The 21,938-nt window shown below is 49.7% G+C and overlaps 1 protein-coding gene across 2 annotated transcripts in view; it reads right to left on the reverse strand.

Moving 5' to 3' along the window:
* STAT3 (signal transducer and activator of transcription 3) overlaps window positions 1–21,938 on the reverse strand; it is a 41,582-nt gene that overhangs the window by 17,077 nt on the left and 2,567 nt on the right. For both annotated transcript variants that reach the window (XM_077315161.1, XM_077315160.1), the window contains exons 2-6: window positions 6,638–6,787; window positions 5,693–5,837; window positions 2,418–2,516; window positions 867–962; window positions 708–789 (exon numbers count right to left, since the gene is read on the reverse strand). In XM_077315161.1, the coding sequence (XP_077171276.1) occupies window positions 708–789; window positions 867–962; window positions 2,418–2,516; window positions 5,693–5,837; window positions 6,638–6,765 (550 nt within the window). In that variant the 5' untranslated portion in view covers window positions 6,766–6,787. The remainder of the gene's footprint in view (window positions 1–707; window positions 790–866; window positions 963–2,417; window positions 2,517–5,692; window positions 5,838–6,637; window positions 6,788–21,938) is intronic.

A 21,938-nucleotide genomic window follows, 5' to 3' on the forward strand; every position in this document is an offset into this window, starting at 1 on the left:
GGCATGCGTTTTGTTCAACTTTGTTTCAGGTGCCTCAAAATTGCCAGTTTTATTACCAGCACCTGCAAGGTTAGACCTGCAACGTTTATAGAAGAACAAGCCTTGCAGAGGAAGGATTGCCATGGCCTCTGCAAACTGAAGCCTTGCCTTGCTGCACTTGCAAAGAATTCTGAAGGCCTCAACAAATACAGAGGAATGAGGCAATAAACATTCAGAACTTAGCATCATGAGAATCTCAGCTATTATTTAAGGGGGGAAAGGGGAGTCAGGTTTCTGGCCCTTATAGTTCAGAAGCTGCCTGAGGATTGCTCAAAAAATGTTCATGCAGTGCCTGGAGAATTCACAGACACCACAGACGATCTGGCCAAGGGTCTTCAGTCCTCTGTACAGCTTGTCCCTCCAGAGCAACGAAATGACAAAGATATGCCAATATGAACATAATTTTAATAGTACAGTCATGTTTCCAAGTCTAGCTTTTGTTAAGCACCTACACACTCCTATGCAGATCCACCAGCCCAAATCCCTGAGGCAGAGATTCCCAGGGAAATTATCTTTGCCTTCCGTTCAACAGCAAAATTCCAATCCCTGGATTCTAATGATCTCTTTTATGCTTCCAGTGGCAGACAGGAGTCTCTCTGCCGACGTTTCCTTTGGCAGAACGAAGCCTTTAGCTTGTCAAACAGCCCCAACCAGCTCTCCATACCTACCGCCTTGGCTCTTCAGGGTCTTGTAGTTGAAGTCAAAGTCGTCCTGAAGGTTTTCCACCACTTTCATCTTTTGCTCCAGGTCCTACAAGGAAGCCGGGAGGTCATATAGATGTCTGGGGCCAAGGAAGAGAGAAGACTGGTCCTCCCACGTCCACCTACCTGGACCCTTTTCCGCACATCCTGCAAGTGCTGCTCCAGCATCTGCTGCTTCTCTGTTACCACGGTGGCTGTCGGATGGTTTGCCTGTCCCCCTTGCTGAGAAGAAGGGAAGGAGGACATCAGCATTTTCCACCTGGGCCAGCAACTAGCCTGCGTTTTTCTGTTTCCCTATTCCAACAATAGCTACGTTCTGACCTCAGTGTTTCATTAAAGAATATTTAAAAGTACAGCATGAATATTTAGACACTGGGTGTGCAGGTCTGCCTTACTGTTTCCCTTTAACGGGAATGAAAGCAGTGGAAACTCCCCACACTGGCTATTTCTCTGCCCCCTCTGCAGCGTTCAAGCAGCTGGATTCCCTTCTTTTAGCGACCACCCTGAGCAAGCACTGGGCAAGAGAAGACGAAGGCTGCGAGGGCTTCAAGCAACACCCTGTGCCACTGGTTGATTCTCTGCCCCCCTGGAAGAAAGCCACCCAATTTTGCCTCTAAATCAAGTGTGCATCAGACAGGGGGATGGGGGGACAAGGGGATGGAGAGGCATCTCTACCTAAAGGAAAGCAGCTGAGTATCTACAGAGGGGGGCACACAAGGTCTGCCAGATCAGAGCTACCAAAGCTACCTGGAAAACAGGGCACTTCCACCAATGCAAGCATGAAGAAAAACCGAAGCAGGCCTCCCCTCCCCTCTCCTCCCCTCCCCACCCCACCAGAGACTGGAGCCTAGATTCCAAGCTCAAAGCAGAGATGATTTAGAGATCTTGGCAGAGCATTTTATGTTTGTATATGAAATCAGGCTGTAAACTTTTACATTGTCTAATGAATTTCAATCCCCGGGCAGGTGTGGGCTTTTATGTTGTGAACCGCCCCGGGGCTGTTGTCAGAGAGAGGTGGTCTGCAAGCCAGCTGGCTAACAAAGTAAATATCCAGTTCAGGGGAAGAGCTATACAGGAGGACAACAATTTTTGCTTTCCACTGTGGACAGGGCTCGAGTCCCTTTGCAGCTCTTGGACTCTCCTTGCTGCACTCTGCACTGTGCAGGACGATTCACCAAAAGGCCGACCCCACTGAGGACCCTGTCGGAACGGCCTCACCTGTGGGAGACTGACCTCAGTCCAATCCTGAAAAGATCACTCTTGGTCTCCCCCTGCCCCTGCGGGGGCCAATTCGAGGAACTGCACTTAAAACCAAGCCCCAAAACGCAACAATAAAGAGATCGGCGGATAAGAGAGAAATCCCAGAAACACATTACAGCTGCGTGCACAAGCCTGTCTGGGGCACCGGGCTCCCTTTGCCAGCAGCCACAGTTTCCCGAAAAGTGGAGGCGTGGACTCTTAAAGGAACGCCGACTTGGAAGATTCACGGCGTCAGTTTAGGCTGTTTCTGCTCCTTAAGACTCAGCGCCGGCACGCACAAGAAAAAGTGCACACCTGCACGGGAGCTCCTTTGAGCACAGAAGTTGGCTGAGGCCACGACCGGCCTGTCGGCGACTCTTTTACCGGAATCGAGAGCGACAGCGAGACAGAACGCCTGGGGGCGGCCTCTCTTCTCACCTGCGCGGCTGTGGCTGCCGTCTGCAGAAGCCGCGTCTCCTCCCAGAGGCAACGGGCGACGATGCGGGCGATCTCCATCGGCTTCTCCAGGTACCTGCTCTGTAAAGAGGGACACAAAAGGAATGGAACGGAAGCGGCAACGAGGCACCGTCGAGAATGTCCGGCGAGTGCGGAAAGCAGGCCTTGGTTTTCACCTCCTGCCGTCGTGCTACACTGAACGACTTTGGGTAGGCCAAGGAGTCCTCTGGTCCAGCACTGCATCTCCAGGAACACTCAAGTGAAACAGGTCTTGGAAACCTCCAGGGTGCCAAGAATAAGGTCTTTAACCTATTGACCCCCGGAAATTAGACCTCCCACAGTTCTTGGGGAGGACAGTTTTGTTCTTAAGGAGATCATAGAACCATAGAGTTGGAAGGGGCCATACAGGCCATCTAGTCCAACCCCCTGCTCAACGCAGGATCAGCCCTAAGCATCCTAAAGCATCCAAGAAAAGTGTGTATCCAACCTTTGCTTGAAGACTGCCAGTGAGGGGGAACTCACCACCTCCTTAGGCAGCCTATTCCACTGCTGAACTACTCTGACTGTGAACATTTTTTTCCTGATCTCTAGCCTATATTGTTGTACTTGAAGTTTAAAGCCATTACTGCGTGTCCTCTCCTCTGCAGCCAACGGGAACAGCATCCTGCCCTCCTCCAAGTGACAACCTTTCAGATGCTTAAAGAGGGCTATCATGTCCCCTCTCAACCTCCTTTTCTCCAGGCTGAACATTCCCAAGTCCCTCAACCTATCTTCATAGGGTTTGGTCCCTTGGACCAATATTAAAGCAGGGGTGGCCAAACTGTGGCCCTCCAGATGCCCAAGGACTACAGAACCCATGAGCCCCTGCCAGCAGCAAAGGCTCATGGGTATTGTAGTCCATGAGCACCTGGAGAGCCACCAAGGCAGCTACTGACACCTTTCACACTGTGTTTGTCAAGGAGACCCGTGCTCCATGTCATGGAATCAGGTGGCAAGCTAATTCAGATTTCCCTCATTCTCCTGTGTCTGGCTCTCAGCACCCACGCACACACGTATTGTGTTTCCAGGAAGCTGAAGATGTCCTTCACGATGCTATCACTTGCTCTGCATGGTATAGCTCCTGCAAGTAATTCTGGCCCCCTTTGGGCCACTAGGAGTAAAACTGTAGATTTTGCTTTGTTCTACCTGTCCTTTGAAGATAAAAGCCCTTCTGCCATGGGAATAGATAGGAAAAATGGTGTGTTGGTGATGGAAGGGGGGTGTCTATATGTACCCCAAGACTGACCAAGCCAGTAGTTTATAGTAGGGGTAGTCAACCTGTGGTCCTCCAGATGTCCATGGACTACAAATTCCATGAGCCCCTGCCAGCGTTTGCTGGCAGGGGCTCCTTGGAATTGTAGTCCATGGACATCTGGAGGACCACAGGTTGACTACCCCTGGTTTATAGCACTACAAGTCTATCGTGATACTTCCAGATGTACCCCTCTTGGATCTAATAAAGCAACTACGAATTCTTTTTGATAAAGAATGTCCATCTCAGAAGAGAGTAGCGTTGGGTTTGTGACAGGGAGGGTCAGGCGGGGCTGTGTAGATTTTTTAAAGAATGTTGCTTCACCAGTAGCTGCTGTACAGCTCAAGGAGATCTGAGCAGAGGTAAGCTGCCGGAGCTATTGTATGGCCATCCCCACCTCCTCTGGCGGCCATTTTGCACACCCACATTCGTGGCACTGCCCACCACGCCGCAGACTCAAAAACCTTGGGAATCCCTGGGGGAAAGCAACGAGGAATGTCAATCCTTGGTTTGCTCCAGCTGCAAAGGACGGGTGCCAAAGAACCCCCAACACGAAACTCGAGCGGCAAATTTCAAGTTGGGCTAGAAGGATCTGGTTTCAGCGGCGGTGGAACTTTTGTGCCTTCCTACATGGAGCAGCCGGCAGCGTGCCGTATAAAAAGGAGAGGTGTGCTAGCTTCAGATCCAGAACAGTAGGCCAATAAATTATGAAAGGCACCTAAGGAGAGCGGCCAAGAATGTGTGCCTCACAGAATGTCATCGTAAAAGCTAAAATAAGCTGACCATGGGCCACCTTCCCAGCATGTGAACCTGCTTCTCAGAAGTCACCACTGGTGCCTTGTAGGTCAGAGGGGCACAGCACATGGTCTGGGGGGGGCTGCATGTGGCCCACTGACACATGTGGTTCGGGGCCAGCCCCCGGTTTGGCGACTCAGCAGGCCTTGCTGAATTCCTTGCCCCCGTCTCACTGCAGCTGTGAGCAGAAAAGCAGCTCAGGTGCGGAAAGAAAAGTGCCAAGAAGATTGTGAGGGGGGGGGGGAAATCTTAGGCAAGCTGCCTGATAGTGCTGACGTTTGGGATCCCCCCCCCCCCCCCCCGAGAGCCAGCTTGGTTTAGTGGTAAGAGTGCGGACTTTTAATCTGGCAACCTGATTAGGGGGTGTCCATTAGGGGGCGGGCTGGCCTCAGACAACAACCACAGCACAGATCGGTCAAAAACACTGGGCTATGCTTTAGGAGATGCCGGGAAGAGGGCTGGGGGCGGGAGGAGGCGGAGAAAAGAGAGCAGAGCCTGAACTGTTCTCACGGCTGTCCATAAAACCTCTGAGCTGGATTATTCGCTGAGAGGGAAGCAATGCCTAAACCATCTCCAAGTCTTGCAGGTAGCATCAAGTGGAGCAAAGGGTCCTTTGCCCTGAAGCTTTAACGGCAGCATTCTCGCCCTCTGAATACTGCTTGCTCCCTTCCAAGCACACTGTGTTCATTCTGTTCACCACGGCTTGGAGGCTGCAGGATCGGCATTCGGAGGAGGAGGGGAAGGAGGAGAAGGGAAGGGGAGCGGGTTTTTATACCCTGCTTCTCACTCCCCAAAGGAGGCTCAAAAGTGCCTCACCAACGCCTTCCCTTCCTCTCCCCACGACAGGCGCCCTTGTGAGGTAAGCTGAGTGAGCTCTGACAGAACTGCTCTGTCTGTGACTGACCCACGGTCACCCAAGCTGGCTGGCGTGTGGATGAGCAGGAAAATCAAACCCAGCTCGCCAGATTAAAAACTGCAGCTCAGCACCACTCCCCCAACATGAGCCACAGTTTCGGCCACTAAGGCAGGGGTGAACCTCCACCGACAGGATCCCACTGCAAAGACTCATCTCTCCTTCTCGGGTTTCAAGATTCCAGCAGCCTCCATTCCAGGCTGCCTGCCTCTCTAAAATTCTTCCGCATGCTAGATCCCTTCTGCTGCTCCCTCCCACCTGTAAGAACTGCTTGATCCGCCGGAGATTGTGCTGGTAGAGGACGTTGGATTCCTGCAGGAAGCGGCTGTACTGCTGGTCGATTTCCCCCAGGAGGTTGTGGAAGACCAGCGTCGCGTGGGACTCCTTGCTGGCAGCGTAGGCCCTGTTGCAGCCGGGAGACAAGAAAGAAGAGGGGAGGACAAAAACGGGTTTACAAGACTGCCTTTAGGGCAGGGGTAGTCAACCTGTGGTCCTCCAGATGTCCATGGACTACAATTCCCATGAGCCCCTGGCAGGGGCTCATGGGAATTGTAGTCCATGGACATCTGGAGGACCACAGGTTGACTACCCCTGCTTTAGCGCACTGGAGAGACGACAGGGGAAAGCCGGGACCAGCCATTCTTGGGCCAAGCAACTCCACGCAGTCTAACGCTGCAAATGCTCTTTACAAAAGCCAGGAAGGGAGGATAATTATTATCAGGAAGTTCCTGTATGTCTTCCCAGCTTTGCAGAGAGTTCTGGAAGCATGCAAGGGAATGCAAGATCATAAAGCCATGAAGTGAAGAAGTGGGGGGGGGGGGGAATGGGGAGTAAATGAAGATGAGTTGTTTTTTTTATACCTCACTTTTTGCTGCCCAAAGGAGTCTCAAAGCAGCTTACCTGCTCTCCCCACAGCCTTCCCTTCCTCTCCCCACAATAGACACCCTGTAAGGGAGGTGAGGCTGAGAGAGCTCTACCAGAACTGCTCTGCAAGAACAGCTCTTTGAGATGCTTCCAAGTGGGGTGTAAAAAGCGACACTTCGTCCACCAGCTTGGTTTTTAAGTGTCTCCCTCCTCCGTGTCCCAAGATTTGTTTTCCCTCTCTGTTTCTCTGCCCCCAACCAGATTGATTTGAGGAGCCCGAGGAGAACGAAGGGGGCACCCAAAGCTCACGCCCGAAGCCAGGGGAAGAAAGCGACTCACCAGTCCTGACTCTCGATCCAAGGGGCAAGGAACTGGCGCAGCTCCATGGGAAAACTGTCGCTGTACAGCTGGTGCAGTTGCTCCAGATACCGGGTGTCCAGCTGCTGCAGCTGGTTCCACTGTGCCATCTTGGCAGCCGCCTCTGGGCACCTGGGAACACACAGAGAAACACTTACAAGGCACAGTCCACTGCTGGGCCAGCCCCAACTGAAGTGGGCTGCTGATGCACAAGGCTCGAGGGGGAAAGACGGAAAGAGGGGCAGCTTCGTTGCCGGGAATATGCCAAGCCCGGCTGGAAACCTGTCAAGTTCTCAAGCGGACTGGCTCGGCATGGGAAAAAAAAATCAACCCTCCCCTTACCACCCTATTTAAGTCCACACCTCAAACTAGTACCTGGGAGAGTTAGGTTGCCTGTACCAGGAAGTTGACTGGGTGACCAAGTTTGCCAACCTCCCAGTTGCTCCCGGAAACCAAAGATCAGTTCCCCTGGAGAAGATGGCTGCTTTGGAGGGTGGACTCTATAACATTATGCCTGGGGTGGCCGATCTGTGGCTCTCCAGATGTCCATGGACTACAATTCCCATAAGCCCCTGCCAGCACAGTGCATGCCCAGGGAAATGCTGATTGCCACTTTGAGGGAGGGAGGGAAATTTCCTCCCGGCCAGACTGGCCAAGGACTCTGGGGGTTTTATTGGAGGGGGGGGGGATCACCTGGGCATGGAAGTGTGGACGGGCAGGTAGTTGTGAACTTCCTGCATTGTGCAGGGTGTTGGACTAGATGACCCTGGAGGTCCCTTCCAACTCTATGATTCTATGAGATCTGGGAAGCCACAGTTTGGCCCCCTACGCATCATATACTGGCGAAGTTCCTCTCCGCCCTAAACTCTGCCCCTCCCAGCCTCCACCCCCAAAACCTCTGGGTATTTCTCAACCCACCCTATGGATAATCTTGGGCCAGTCACCCTCTCCGTCTAAATTACGGGGTTGTTCTAAGGGTTACATGGAGGAGAGGTAAAAGCCGTAAGCTGCTTTAGGTGGGAAACGGCAGAGTCAAAATGAATCAAATCCATAAAAATGATATAAATAAATTAGGCTGTCCTGAGTCTAGCGCAGAATCTGACCCCAGCCCCCACCTCTGGACGCCAAACATTATGCAGACCTGTAAACGCAAATGCTGAAATATTAGCCACAGCCAAGATCTGTTTCCCCCTCTCCTCTACGCATGTAGGGTCAGGAGCATTTTAAGGATCTGCAGGGGCCTGTAGCACCAGAGCCAGTTTAAGGGTTCGCGGGGGCCTTAGCAGAGTACGATTGCGGCAGGAACAGCCAGACTGGTGGCAGAGGAAGGGGGGTGTCACTCCGAGGGTCCTTAAAGAGGGAAAAGTGGGGAGGAGAGGCTACGGCCCTGATCCAAAAAAGGGAGGTACTGTGCAGGGCCTGTAGCACATGCTACCTGGGAAAACTATGTAGTGTGAATTAAAACTTACGTACAGAAAATTATGGGACCTAAATGCAGAGCTGTAAGACGCTGCTAGGTTTTGCTTAGAACTAGCACAGTCTTGTCTCTCAAAGTGCTGAAAGCCAGCCTGGCGTGGTGGTTAAGAGTCGTGGCCTCTAATCAGGAGAGCCAGGTTTGATTCCCCGCTTCTCCTCCGCACGCAGCCAGCTGGGTGACCTTGGGCTAGTCACAGTCCCGCCAGAGCAGTTCTCCCAGAACTCTCTCCGCCTCGCCTCCCCCACAGGGTTGCGGGGATAGGAAGGGAAGGTGAATATAAGCCACTTTGAGACTCCTTCGGGTAGGGAAAAGCAGGGTGCAAAAACCAGCTCTTCTCTGCCCCCAAGGCTCTGTGGTCGGCTGCCGGCCGTCAAAGATACACTGCCTCTAAACATGGAAGCTCTACTTGACTGGCTGTGGCAAATAACCGCTGAAAGATCTCCCTTCCAAGAATTGAGCTGAATGATTATAATGATCCTTAGGCCTGATAGTTTCTGTGCCCAAGGACTGCCCCGCACACTCAAAAGGCTTCCTTCCTCTCAGGCCGAGTCTGGTTTGCGGCATCCGTTTTGCAACCCTCCCCCCCCCACCCCCTCACTCCGGCCCAAGGACATAACAGAGGCATCAAACAGGAAACCCCTTCTCGCTTCCAAGAAGAACAAGAGGAAGAATCAGGACTTGCGGCAACAGAGCGTCTCCGCAACATCAGAGGTTTGAGAATGCAGAACCGGCATAGGTAAACCCAGGCAAAAGATCGGGTATTTTGACAAGCAAGCATGACTAAACAGCTGGGCACATCAGCAGGCCGGGAACTCCACTGGCCAAATCTCCAAGGTCTGACTTGCTTTGGCAAGTGAGGAAACATTTATCGTCACTAAGGGTGGTGTGGGAGTTGGAGATTGAAAACACCCAAGATTTAGGCAGGGGCTGTGGGTCAGGGGCAGAACGCCTGCTTGGCATGCAGAAGGTTCCCCAGGGTCCGTCCCTGACATCTCCAGTTGAAAGATCTGTCAGGAGACATGACAGACCTCTGCCCAAGGCCCTGGAGAGCAGCTGTCAGCCTGCGTAGACAATACTAACCTTGATGGACCAAGGGTCTATTTGGAGAGGGGACACGGCTCAGTGGCAGAGCCTCCGCTTGGCATGTAGAAGGTCCCAGGTTCAACCCCCGGCATCCCCAGTTAAAGGACTGGGCAGCTGGTGACTTGAAAGGCCTCTGCCTGAGACCAGGGAGAGCTGCTGCCAGCCTGAGTAGAGAATCCTGACCTTGACAGACCCAGGGTCTGATTCAGTATAAGGTACGTTTCTGTGTCCACGTTGTAAAGCCAGGAGATCTCCTTCCAACACACAAAGGCTGGCAGCCCAAATTGAAGGCATGGGGAATGCTTAGCAACATCAAGGTTTGCCTGTGTGTGTGTGTGTGTGTGTGTGTAACAGTCGCATGGGGAGCTTTCAAGATATTCCTTCCCCATCATTCGACGACACCCCATCTCTAATTTTCTATGTCGTATCCAAAGGGACTCTGGAAAGTTGACTCTTCCCCAGTAGCATTCCCACAAGGGTCGGATCCCTCCGTGTACAGAAGCACTCTGGCAGGTGAACAGGTAACTGAGAACATTACATTACCTGTTGTGGCTCCCACCTGCGGAATGATCCCCTGAAGCTGTGGGGCAGGCTCCCACGTCCCTGTTAGGTCACGGAACGTGCAGAACAGAAAAGTCCTGGAAGGTTTTGTTGCTGCAGCAGCATTGCGCTATAAACGAACAGTCCAAAAGGCAGCTTTTTTCCGGTAAGCAAATAGGACCGTAATTCTCTCTCATGCTTCTCCCATGAATCAGCCTGCTCTGACCACAGACTTCTCTCTTTGCGCTCTCTGTGCCGTTTATGCTTCGTCATGCCTCAGACTATTCTCTGCCTCCTAATTTCCTGTTGCTCTGTCGCTGGATGCCTTCCACGGTCTGAGGTTCTCATCTATATTTGGTAATCCGCCTCGAGTCCCAGCAGGAAAGTCAGGCTCCGAAGGAAATGAAGAAAGAGATAAAAAGTTCTGTGCCCCGGAGGGAAAGCGACAGCCCATCTGATGCCAGGCAGAGCTTGGGAGGTGCATGGGAGGATGACGTTGCTTCTTGATGGTGCTTTCCACACGAGGACACGATTCCTTGGTTTCCTGCTGTGGCAGCTTCAGAATAGCAGCAACAGATGCAGTGGCTTTCCACAGGAGAGACTGAACCAGTGTTATACCAATATGCTGTTATACCAGGTTCTTCAAATTGCCGGTTTCCCTTTTGTTAAAAAAAGTAAGTCCCTTGTACCTTCCCTAGCAGAGCTGTGCCTTTCCCCTTATATGCGTTCAATGAAAAGGGCTAGATAATTTTTTTAAAAAAAAGAAAAAAGGAGTGCTGGGGAAAGTCAGAGAACCTGATACACATAAGAAGAAGAGTTTGTTTTTATACCACACTTTTCACTGCCTGAAGGAGTCTTGAAGCGTCTTACCATCGCCTTCCCTTCCTGTCCCAACAATAGACGCCAGGTGAGGCTGAGAGAGCTCCGATAGGAACAGCACTATCAAGAGTGTGACTAGGCCAAGGCCAGCCAGCTGATTGCAAGTGGAATACATGTCATTGCTGATTCTGCCCCTGTCTAAGGTGCACCCTTTCCCACCCACCCACCCTGCTTGGAATCCAGATGACAGACATCCTGGAGGGACAACATATGTTAGTGATCGCCCCTGAATTAGCTGGAAAGGAGATTCAGGACGCAGATCGTGCAGAACATGGCTGGAAAGCAGAGCTGTGGACACGCCCACCTGGGGCCCCTCCCCTTCCAGGCCAATCATTGGCCATTGAGGGGGTGGTACAGGTTGACATAACCATATATGGTCACACCACCTGATAAAGGTTTAACAAAGAAGCCCCAGGGTTTCATGAAACCCTGGTTGAGAGAGCCTGCAATAGAACAAGGGGCAAGCATGGTAAGAGAAGACAGTCTCATTTCAGGCATGCAATTTCTAAAAACCCATATAAAAGGATTCTCTGTATGATTCCCTCTTCCACCAGGTCTACAGTTGAGGCCAGAGCGGAGAGAAGATCTGTGGGCCCCCCAAGGGAAGGTATTCCGCCACATTTTAACAGTGGTTGTCAGCAGTTCTCCCCTAGTCCCCAGTGGGGGTAGGTGGGGGGGTTGGTTTGCCGCCATGCTTGTTATTGGACTCCGTATTTCTGTCAATAGTTGTCATTTTAGCAGGGTTCTTATGGGACTTTATTTTTATCTTGTAACCCACCATGAGCCGGCTCCGCCGTGAGTGGCGGGAAATTATTATTAATAATAAATAATAATAATAATAAACACCTAGTACGCCTGGGAGATTCTAGTCCAGCCTGCTCCTTGGCATGCTAATCTTCTGCCTGCAGGGAATTTTGTTTTAATGGAGTAGAGTAATTTTTTTAAGTTTCCCACCTACTGCTGGAAGTCTTGGGGGGGGGGTAACTTTATGATATTACATCCCTGTTTGACTCCCCCCCCCAAATCTCACCCAAGTTAGCAAGACTACCAAATATCCATCCAGCCATGTTTACGAATCCAAAAGCACCGCCCCCCCTGCACTGCTCTAATACTGCTTCCCCAGTGTGGGAGAGATTTTCATCTCATGAACCTCCATTAAAGCCCTCCCCAGGGTGTCCGTGCTTGAAAAGGGCTTTCCTGTTCATGCAGGGGGGGCAGAGCCTGCTGGGAACAGCCCCAGACAAGAGGAAGTTAGCAGCCTTTTGGATTTCCTCCACGCTTATGTCACTCGGGAACAAATTACAAGCAGGAAGGTGCTATTTTCTATGTCCTGCTCAGCCACATTCTCCTTTCGGCTTATTTCCCCCTGCAACTTTCCTCCTTAGACAAAGCCATTGATTCGATCAAGAACGGCAGCGGTTCATGTCCCGCTTCGGCTCGAAACTCGGCAAGTGAGAGTCGAAGCTGGGATGTCTCCGGTCCGCACATCAGTGGCGTACGGTGCGCTCCGATCAAAGAGGCCCTTTTGGCCTTGAGAGTCCTGGACTCCTTCCAACCCAAATGGCAGCGAGGGAGTAGGGCTACTTTGGAGAAAGTGGGACTTTCGCCTCATGCTCTGTTGGTTCAAAATAAGGCCCAGGTGGAATCGATGCTAAATCACACAGAGCATTGGCATGGTCTGTCTAGAGCAGGGGTAGTCAGCCTGTGGTCCTCCAGATGTCCATGGACTACAATTACCATGAGCCCTGCCAGCTGGAAAAGCAATTGGAAGCCGCTTTCAGACTCCTTCCAGTAGAGAAAAGCGGGGTATTAAAAACCAACTCTTCTTCTATTGCTGTTAGAGAAGTAGTGTCTCTGGATGTTTGCTTTGGATGTCTGTATTAAGGAGGATACGTGGAATAAGACTGTTTCGCCAAATGTCCTGGTCATTTGGATAAGGATTATCTGAAAACAGTGTAGAAGGGGTCAAAGAAATTATACAAAATGGCTATGCGCAGGTTCATTGTCTTGATCTCTCTTTTAGAAAAGCTGTTTTTAATATTCTGCTTATCTCAGGAGTGCACAAGACCAGAGACCAGAGATGTGAATGTTATCTACCCCGTTCCTGGGAAAGTGCTGACAGAAACCTGTTCCCCAGACTCTGTCTGTTCTCAATAGTAGCTATTCTGCACATAGTCCATAGAGGTTCATTGTATTCACAAATGGCAGAAATGCAAAGGATCTTGGGTTCTAATGCTATGCTTGCAGCCAGAAACATTAATAGAGAAGGGATGCTCCAACCATTAGAATACGAGAGGTTTTATGCACCCATCATCCTTTTCCTTCCTCCCATGCCAGGGTTTTCTCACAAGAGCCAGCTTGGTGTATTGGTTAGGACACCAACTTCTAATGTGGTGAGCCGGGTTTGATTCCCTTCTCCCCCACATGCAGCCAGCGGGGTGACCTTGGGCTCGCCACAACACTGATAAAACTGTTTTGACCGAGCAATGATATCAAGGCTCTCTCAGCCTCACAGGGTGTCTGTTGAGGGGAGAGGAAAGGAAAGGCGATTGTAAGCCACTTTGAGCCTCCTTTGGTTAGAGAAAAGCACCATATAAGAACCAACTCTTCTTCTTCTTCAGTGATATCAGGGCTCTCTCAGCCTCCCCTCCTTCACAGGGGGTTTGTTGTGGGGAGAGGAAAGGGAAGGGGATTGTAAGCCGCTTTCAGACTCCTTTGGGGAGAGAAAAGCGGCATCTAAGAACCAACTCTTCTTCTTCATGTTTAAGAGGGGGCTAAATTGCTTCCTGCTGCTTTAGCAATAGGGACTTTGAGCAGTGAGAAACCAGGTGCGAAATATCCTTGCCAGAAGCATGCAGTCAGTGGCAAATAACTACGGAAAAGGCCACAGACAGAATGTGAGCGTGCCGGGTTAGGGAGAACTTTGATATGATGCAGCCGGACACTTTTTGTGGGCCATTAAAACGCACAATGGGCACGCAACAGTTTTTATTCTATTACTAGCCCGAAAGCCCGTTGCACCAAGGAATGCAATGGGTGCTCCAGGAGATGACCCAATCGGCCCGTGGAGCTGCAAGTGGAGTCTGGACACCCGGACATGCCCCGGACACCGCTCCTCCCATAGGAGCTCTTTACAAATATAAGAACAACTACCTGGCACAGATTTATGTTATCTACAGATCACGTCTCCCAGGGAATCAAGGAGGGTTACACACAGTGAGCTGGCACAAGAACAAAAAAACGGGACCTCCCCCTCCCACAACCGAAAGCATTTGGATTTTAAAAGTCTGGCGTCACCGGAAAGAACTGAAACACGGCATACGTGGTCAGATGGCGCATAAAGCGGTACAGAAATTACATAAACAGGAGCCTACGTACAACAAGCTAGGCACAACCATACAGGCCATGATCCTTGATAATTTATCCAAGCAGATTTGCAAAACCTGTGCAGAAAAGGCCTGTGAACAGTTCAGGCTCTTCTTTAACTACCTTGAAAAGGTGGCCGGTCACTGGGAAAGCAGGAAGTCGCATGCGTCTAGAAAGAAAAACCGAAACGCAGCCTCCAGATGCAGAGGAGATGCTGACGCCAAATACAGTGGCCGTCTCCTACTTCCGAAAACATTTCCTGTGCAAGGGCTTCCGTCCAACTCAGAAATGCTGATCGACTTTCTCCTCCACTTGTCGGGCTTAGAGAGAAAAGAAACCCCCGTCTGAGCGCGTCAGAGTGCCAGAGTTAAGGAATGAGAGGCTACAACAATAAAGCAGACCTTTGATTCTTCCAGATGATAGGAACTGTCACCCTCAGAAATTTCCCATTTGATGCCTTTGGAAATGCCAGCCGAACTTTGTACCGACAGATGAGGACAGCTCTCGGCCTCTTGGAGGAAGGGAATGTCATGAGACAACTTAATAATTTCACTAAAATTCCTATTTCTCCCAGTGTCAATCAATGCATACAGATACGATGAAGCAGCACTTTTTGAGTTCTGGCACTTAGCTATTGTTTTTTTTTTTAAGTTTGCTTTCTTTTTCAGTAATTGCAGTTATTTTTCTGTTTCGATTCCTTTAGAAGAATAATACAGACTGTCCTTGGTGTTGAAGGATAAAGGCCAAAGAAAAAGCAGTTCAGGGAATCATTCCCATTCATATAAATGTTACCTCTTATTATTGTAAGTGCAGATGTGCACTCAAAAGCTAACTAATCACAATCCAAGCCTCTCTATTCTGTAATATATCTGATCCCATCCCCCAAAATATTGGCGATCTCCAGAAATGAGTATTATTCTAATGCAGCCTTTCTCCTTTTTTATCATTCGGAAATCCCTGAAACATTCTCCAGGTTTTAAGAAACCCCAGAAGTGGCATTATCCTGCAGAATAGGGTTGGGAAGCAGAGCTGTGTACACAAGGGACCAAGCCCTATGAAGATAGGTTGAGGGACTTGGGAATGTTCAGCCTGGAGAAAATGAGGTTGAGAGGGGACATGATAGCCCTCTTTAAGTATTTGAAAGGAGGAGGGCAGGATGCTGTTCCCATTGGCTGCAGAGGAGAGGACACGCAGTAACTGGTTTAAACTACAAGTACAACGATATAGGCTAGATATCAGGGGGGAAAATTCACAGTCAGAGTAGTTCAGCAGTGGAATAGGCTGCCTAAGGAGGTGGTGAGCTCCCCCTCACTGGCAGTCTTCAAGCAAAGGTTGGATACACACTTTTCTTGGATGCTTTAGGATGCTTAGGGCTGATCCTGCGTTGAGCAGGGGGTTGGACTAGATGGCCTGTATGGCCCCTTCCAACTCTATGATTCTATGAGTCACACCCACTGAGTACCTCTCATTGACCATGGACGGGGCAGGTCAACACAACCTTATACGGTTGTATCACCCTATATATATGTTGAACAAATTTATTATATATATAAATTATTTAACTCCCACCCATTTGGAAAACCCTTCAAGAAACCCTGGTTGAGAAAGCCTGTCCTAGTGTGTCACACCATCTACTTTCACAATTGCATGGGTTGGAGGAAGTAAAACAGTAGAGGGTAGAGAGAATGGTGATAACATGACATAGGCATCTTCCAACCAAAATAGTTAGTGGATGTTGCCATCGAAGAGGATCATACTAATAGCTATACCTGTGCCCAATATTTAATTGAGCCATCTTTCTCAGTAACTCGGAAAGGAAGGGCTTTCTTGGTTATACATAGTCAGAGGGTTATCTTGCCTTACTATTCCAGTCTCTGGCCTGCTAAATGTTGCCAGTTTAAACATTTTTGTTTATGCTTGCTGGAATTCAGGCAAGCAGAAGCTGTGAAGCTATACTAAATTCTGCCCAACAGGACAGACAGCATGCTGCAGGGGAGATAAACAAACATTACGCATGCACCCTCTGGAAGACAAGCAGACTAACTGCTACAATGCAGATTAGGGACGGGCAAGCAGAGGCAAAGGATCCCAAGACAGAGGCAATGTAAGACACTGGAATGGGGAAGAATCAGAGATCGCTATTAATGAGATCACCAAGATGATTTCTGATAATAATTTTGTTCTGCCTCCCATGGCCGCCATTTTGTGGCGGCCACTTTTTTTGCCATGTAAGAATTCCAAGTAGGCCCACAGGACCCAAAAGGCTGAAGGCCAAACACTCTGCCCATGCATCATCTGACATCATGCCTATGTGCCTATGAGCAAGAAGTGTTTCTCCTATCTCCTGAAATTTGGGAAGGAAGCTTTCTTGGGTGAGGGGATTATTTCTGAGAACTTCTCCCAGCTTCAGGTTGGGAGAAAAGTAAACCCTTAGGATGGGAATGTGGGGTTTGCAATGAAACCAGTGAAAATAAAGACCTGAATAAAACAATCTCAGCAATAATTGATGCTTTCTGAAGTTAATGTTATCGTAATGGATCGAAGAACTCACTGAACAAAGTTTATATGCAAGTCTCCTCCCAAAGGAAAAACAAACAATTACAGTTTCCCTGTTATTTTGGAAAACAAAATGAACTGACTTGGTTCTGTAACTAGAGTAAGTTTGCTAAATTCGAAACATCTGTGTAGTTGCAGTTAAGTAGGAAAAAATAATGCTTTTTGACTAGCCCAATCAAAGGCAATGCTAAACAGGATTTATGCCCTTCTAAACACATGGCAGTCAACAGGCTAAGAAGGTACCTTATACAATGCCTAGGCTGGCACAACAGATCTTGTTGGGCCTGGGAAAATAGCATCCTACTTGGGAGTCTTATTTTGTGGCAAGATCACCCTGTCACTGCTGAAAGAAGTGAGCAGTGACTCAGGAAAATTTAAAACTCTGCCACTGATTTTGTTAGTCCTTAAGGCGCAATTGGGCTTTTCAACTTTTCTACTGCTAGACAGACTAACACAACTACCCATCTCTGTCTGTCCGTTGGCCCATCCATCCACCTACCCAGGTTCAGGCAAAAAACAATTTGCTGTACAGTACTTGAAGTACAACAAGTTGCTGATGCTTGAAATGACGTTCAATGCCTTTCTGTGATCTTCTGAAAGTCAGTTTTGACGGCGGCAATACACTGCTTGGTGTAGTGGTTAGGAGTGTGGACTTCTAATCTGGTGAGCCGGGTCTGATTCCCTGCTCCCCCACATGCAGCCAGCTGGGTGACCTTGGGCTAGTCACAGCACTGAGAAAGCTGTTCTAACCAAGCAATGATATCAGGGCTCTCTCAGCCCCACCTCCCTCACAAGGTGTCTGCTGTGGGGAGAGGAAAGGAAGATGTATGTAAGCCGCTTTGAGACTCCTTCGGATAGAGAAAAGCGGCATATAAGAACCAACTCTTCTTCTTATTCTTCTAAACAAGTAATCACTCATTTGTTTTTCTGATATTAAAACTACTTAAAGAAACCTTAGTGGACAAGCGGCTCAATGACAATTTGTTCAGTCACAGGCCTAGTATTTCTTTTTTTTGCACCGCATCTGTTGTTCTAACACTTCTAGCTTGTTTGCTTTCTCACCACTTGCCCGTCCTCTACGAATTTCCTGTGCGAAGCAGCATCGCCTCTTCATCTAAGGCTTCATTTCATACCAAAGGTTAAGATTTTATTTACAAAACACAGGCGTGGCTGTGAAGGTGTGCAGACACCAAGAACTTTGTGGAAAGCTGGGGTCCCCAATACGGTGGGCTCAAAGACACCTTTCCTGGTAGCCAAGTATTTGGAGAACGTAGGAGGGGCTACGTGGGCCTTTTGTTCTACAAGGCTTTTCATTGGCTATGCAGCTATTTAAAAAACAGTGGGCTGACAGCGGTTGCCACCACTGCACAAGGATCTTCTCTGGGGGACTAAAAGTAAGCTGCAGCAACCATTTTGTGGCTGGTTCCGCCTCCTGAGGCAGCCATTGTGTGGCGGCCATTTTGTGGCTGCACCCACCCATCTGGGCCCGGATATAGAGGATGGAACTGAGTTGTTCTCTCTTGCACCGGAGGGACGGACCAGAACCAATGGGATGAAATTAGTTCAAAAGAAATTCCGTCTCAACATCCGGAAGAAGTTCCTGACAGTTAGAGCATTTCCTCAGTGGAACAGGCTTCCTTCGGAGGTGGTGGGTTCTCCTTCTTTGGAAATTTTTAAACAGAGGCTGGAGAGCCATCTGACGGAGAGGCTGATTCTGTGAAGGTTCAAGGGGGTGGCAGGTGACAGTGGATGAGTGATAGGGTTGTGAGTGTCCTTCATAGTGCAGGGGGTTGGACTAGATGACTCAGGAGGTCCCTTCCAACACTATGATTCTATGATTCCAATTGTACCCACAAGGTCAAAACGTTTAGGGGGCCCTGACTGAAAGCATGTAAAAACAAGGAAGTTTGAGACACCTCTGTAGAATCACATCAACACCGGGGGCCGTATGACGCAAAGAGAGACTGGACGCATATGGAAAAATCTGCTAGCGTTTACGCATTTGATGTGGAAAAGCTAACACACAAGACTGCCTTGAATATTAGAGGCTGGTTTTCAAACAGCTTAGGAATGTGCAACATTTCTCCCCCCCCCCCAAGCCCTGGATAGAAACATCTGCACCACAAAATTTTAAAATTAAGTCAGGCGTCAGGAACTTTAGAAAGTCGGAGAAGAGGAGTGGACATGGTTGGAATAAAGGGCATCAAATGATGCCAGTTTAAACCCCTGGAGGTGTGGGGGCAATGTCAGAGCACCAAGTTCTCAAACTAAAAGAATCTGGAAAGGACACACAGTGCACACATGAGATGATGCTGACATATCCATGAAAGCCTATCAAAACCTTTGTTCTTAACTCCTCGCTGAATCTCTGAGACTCTTCAAGGACAAGACGCAGGAATACCACGCCGCCTCTCCAAAACCTATATACATTCTGAATGCAAAATCTTGGAGAATCCAAGCTTACCACATTCTGACTCATCCGTCCTTCTGGAAGAATTAGGAGTGGGTCTAGAGCCTGCTCTTTCTCCAAGAAGCTCAGAGCAATGAATGCCATAGTTCTATTAACTTCTTTTCTGCAAGTTTTGTAGCTGGCTTGGAGCCGTATTTTAATACATCTATGATCTAAGAAGATAGGAGCCTCTTGTGGCGCAGAGGGGTAAGGCAGCGGACATGCAGTCTGGAGCTCTGCCCATGAGGCTGGGAGTTCGATCCCAGCAGCCGGCTCAAGGTTGACTCAGCCTTCCATCCTTCCGAGGTCGGTAAAATGAGTACCCAGCTTGCTGGGGGGTAAACGGTAATGACTGGGGAAGGCACTGGCAAACCCCCCCGTATTGAGTCTGCCATGAAAACGCTAGAGGGCGTCACCCCAAGGGTCAGACATGACCCGGTGCTTGCACAGGGGATACCTTTACCTATGATCTAAGTAGACTGCTGTTTTTTTTTTTTGGTGTGGCTGCCTTGCACCCCCCCCCCCCCGCCATTTCAACTATATCAGGGGCGGCCAAATAATGGTGGCTCTGCAGATGTCCCTGGACTACAATCCCCATGAGCCCCATGAACCCCAGTTAAAGTTATAGGCTAATCTTCTTATTAAATGATAGAGCTAGAAGGAGCCCTACAGGCCATCTAGTCCAACCCCCTGTTCAATGTAAGGTCAGCCAAAAGCATCCCTGATCAATATCTGTCCAGCTGCTGCTTGAAGACTGCCAGTGAGAAAGATATCACCACCTTGTTAGGCAGCCCATTCCACTGATGAACTACTCTTGATTGTGAATTCCACCCCCCCCCCATATCTAGGCGGTACCATTCTAAGTTTAAAGCCATTTTTGTGGGTCCTCTCTATTGGTCCCAACAGGAACCTTTCCCCGCCCTCCTCCAGATGTCAAAACTTTCAGATCATTAAAGAGAGCCCTCAAGTCCCCTCTCCAACTCCTCTTCTCCAGGCTGAACCTTCCCAAGTCCCTCAGCCTTTCCTCGTAGGGCTTGGTCCCCAGGCCCCGGATCATCCTTGTCGCTCTCCTCTGCCCCCTCTCCATTTTGTCCACATCCTTAAGACCTTGGCAAGAACAGAAGAGATCACATGATGCCTCCTGGCATAGGAATGTTTTAAATGTTTAAGGCAGGGGTAGGCAAACTGTGGCCCTCCAGATGTCCATGGACTACAATTCCCATAATCCCCTGCCAGCATTTGCTGGCAGGGGCTCATGGGAATTGTAGTCCATGGACATCTGGAGGGCCACAGTTTGCCTACCCCTGCCTTAAGGTTTCTTGCTGCCCCTTTAATACCAGTTGGATCAGCAGCAATTATCGGCTTCCAGTCTTTTGCTTCCTACCACAAAAAAGTTCCTTCTGTATAACAAATCTCTAGTAGAGGGACAGGGTTTCACCCCCTCCCCGGCCCCTTGGTAACCCTACTTGTGGCAGAGAACTGTACCCCAAACGCAAGCACCAAATTCCACGCTGCCAGGGCAAAGCTCAGGAAAACAGCTCCTAATTTAAACCAAAAGGCCACACTCTACTTGCCAGTCAATTGCACTCACATCCTTTAAAACACACACACAACAACCAATTAAAAATCCTGCCACAAGCAGGCTCGCATCCCAGCATTCAGACCCTCCAAGATTCCTAGCAGCCCGATTTTATGGATCTCATTTCCCTCCAAGCGCTTTCTTGGAAGAAGCTTGGAAGCAAACTTGTTTTCCATTGGGGGACCTTTCCCTCGCTCCAAGCAGCCCAGGCTTCCGGACGGACAATGAAAAAACCACGCTTGCAGAAAGGCAGCCCTGATCTTTTCCGTCGAGGCCTTACAAGAAGCCATCATTCTTTTACACCTCCCCGCTATAAACCCAGGCCAGAGGAAAAAAACACAGCGCGGCGGTTTTCCACCAGCGGGAAGAAGAGCGAGGAAGTCAACCGGGAATCGTAAAAGAGACTTACAGCAAATGCAGGCGGACGGGAAGCAGAGCTCTTCTCAGCAAGGGGCTAGCAGGATTTATATCCCTGATCTCGTATGAGGTCGGCACCGGAACGGCTGCAGAAGCCACAGCGCTGGCCTGGTTGCACTGCAGTGGACGGAAACGGCAGGAGATCTCTCTCTCCTGGCAAAAACTCACAGCACATTCTGTTGCCCCAATTCGATCCTTCTCGAGGAGACCAACAGGGGAAAAAAATGGCTTGGGGTGCTGCCAAGGAAGAAAACCCCTACACTTTAGGACCGAACCGCCTTAGCCCGACAAATATCCTGCGTGTCATGCATACATGCAGTTGCTTTTGACTTAGAATGATAAAATCATAGAGTTGGAAGGGCCCTCATGGGTCATCTAGTCCAGCCCCTTGCACTATGCAGGACACGCGCGACCCTGTCGCTCATCCACTGTAACCTGCCACCCCTTTGCCTTCACAGAATCAGCCTCTCCGTCAGACGGCTATCTAGCCTTTGTTTAAAAATTTCCAAAGATGGAGAACCCACCACGTCCCGAGGAAGCCTCTTCCACTGAGGAACTGCTCTAACTGTCAGGAACTTCTTCCGGATGTTTAGACTTATAGTGATCTTATGAATTAATGACCTCCAAAACGTCCCAGTTGACCTAATGGAGGAGTGGCCAAACAGTGGCTCTCTGGATGTCCACGGACTACAATTCCCAGGGGCCCCTGCTGGCAGGGGCCCCTGGGAATTGTAGTCCATGGACATCCGGAGAGCTACCGTTTGGCCACCCCTGCTCTCATGAGTCACAAAAGGGCCTCCAAGAACAGGGCTTTCTTTCACTTGTGCCTCCGTCACAAACCAGATCCAACGCTCTGGCAAGGGGCCACATCCCCACATGCCAAAAGAAGCGGCACGGGTTCCCACAGGTCTCCTAGCGGCCGTCCCATGCCACATTT

This window comes from Paroedura picta, chromosome 16, assembly GCF_049243985.1.
Source record: "Paroedura picta isolate Pp20150507F chromosome 16, Ppicta_v3.0, whole genome shotgun sequence".
Lineage (NCBI taxonomy): Eukaryota > Metazoa > Chordata > Lepidosauria > Squamata > Gekkonidae > Paroedura > Paroedura picta.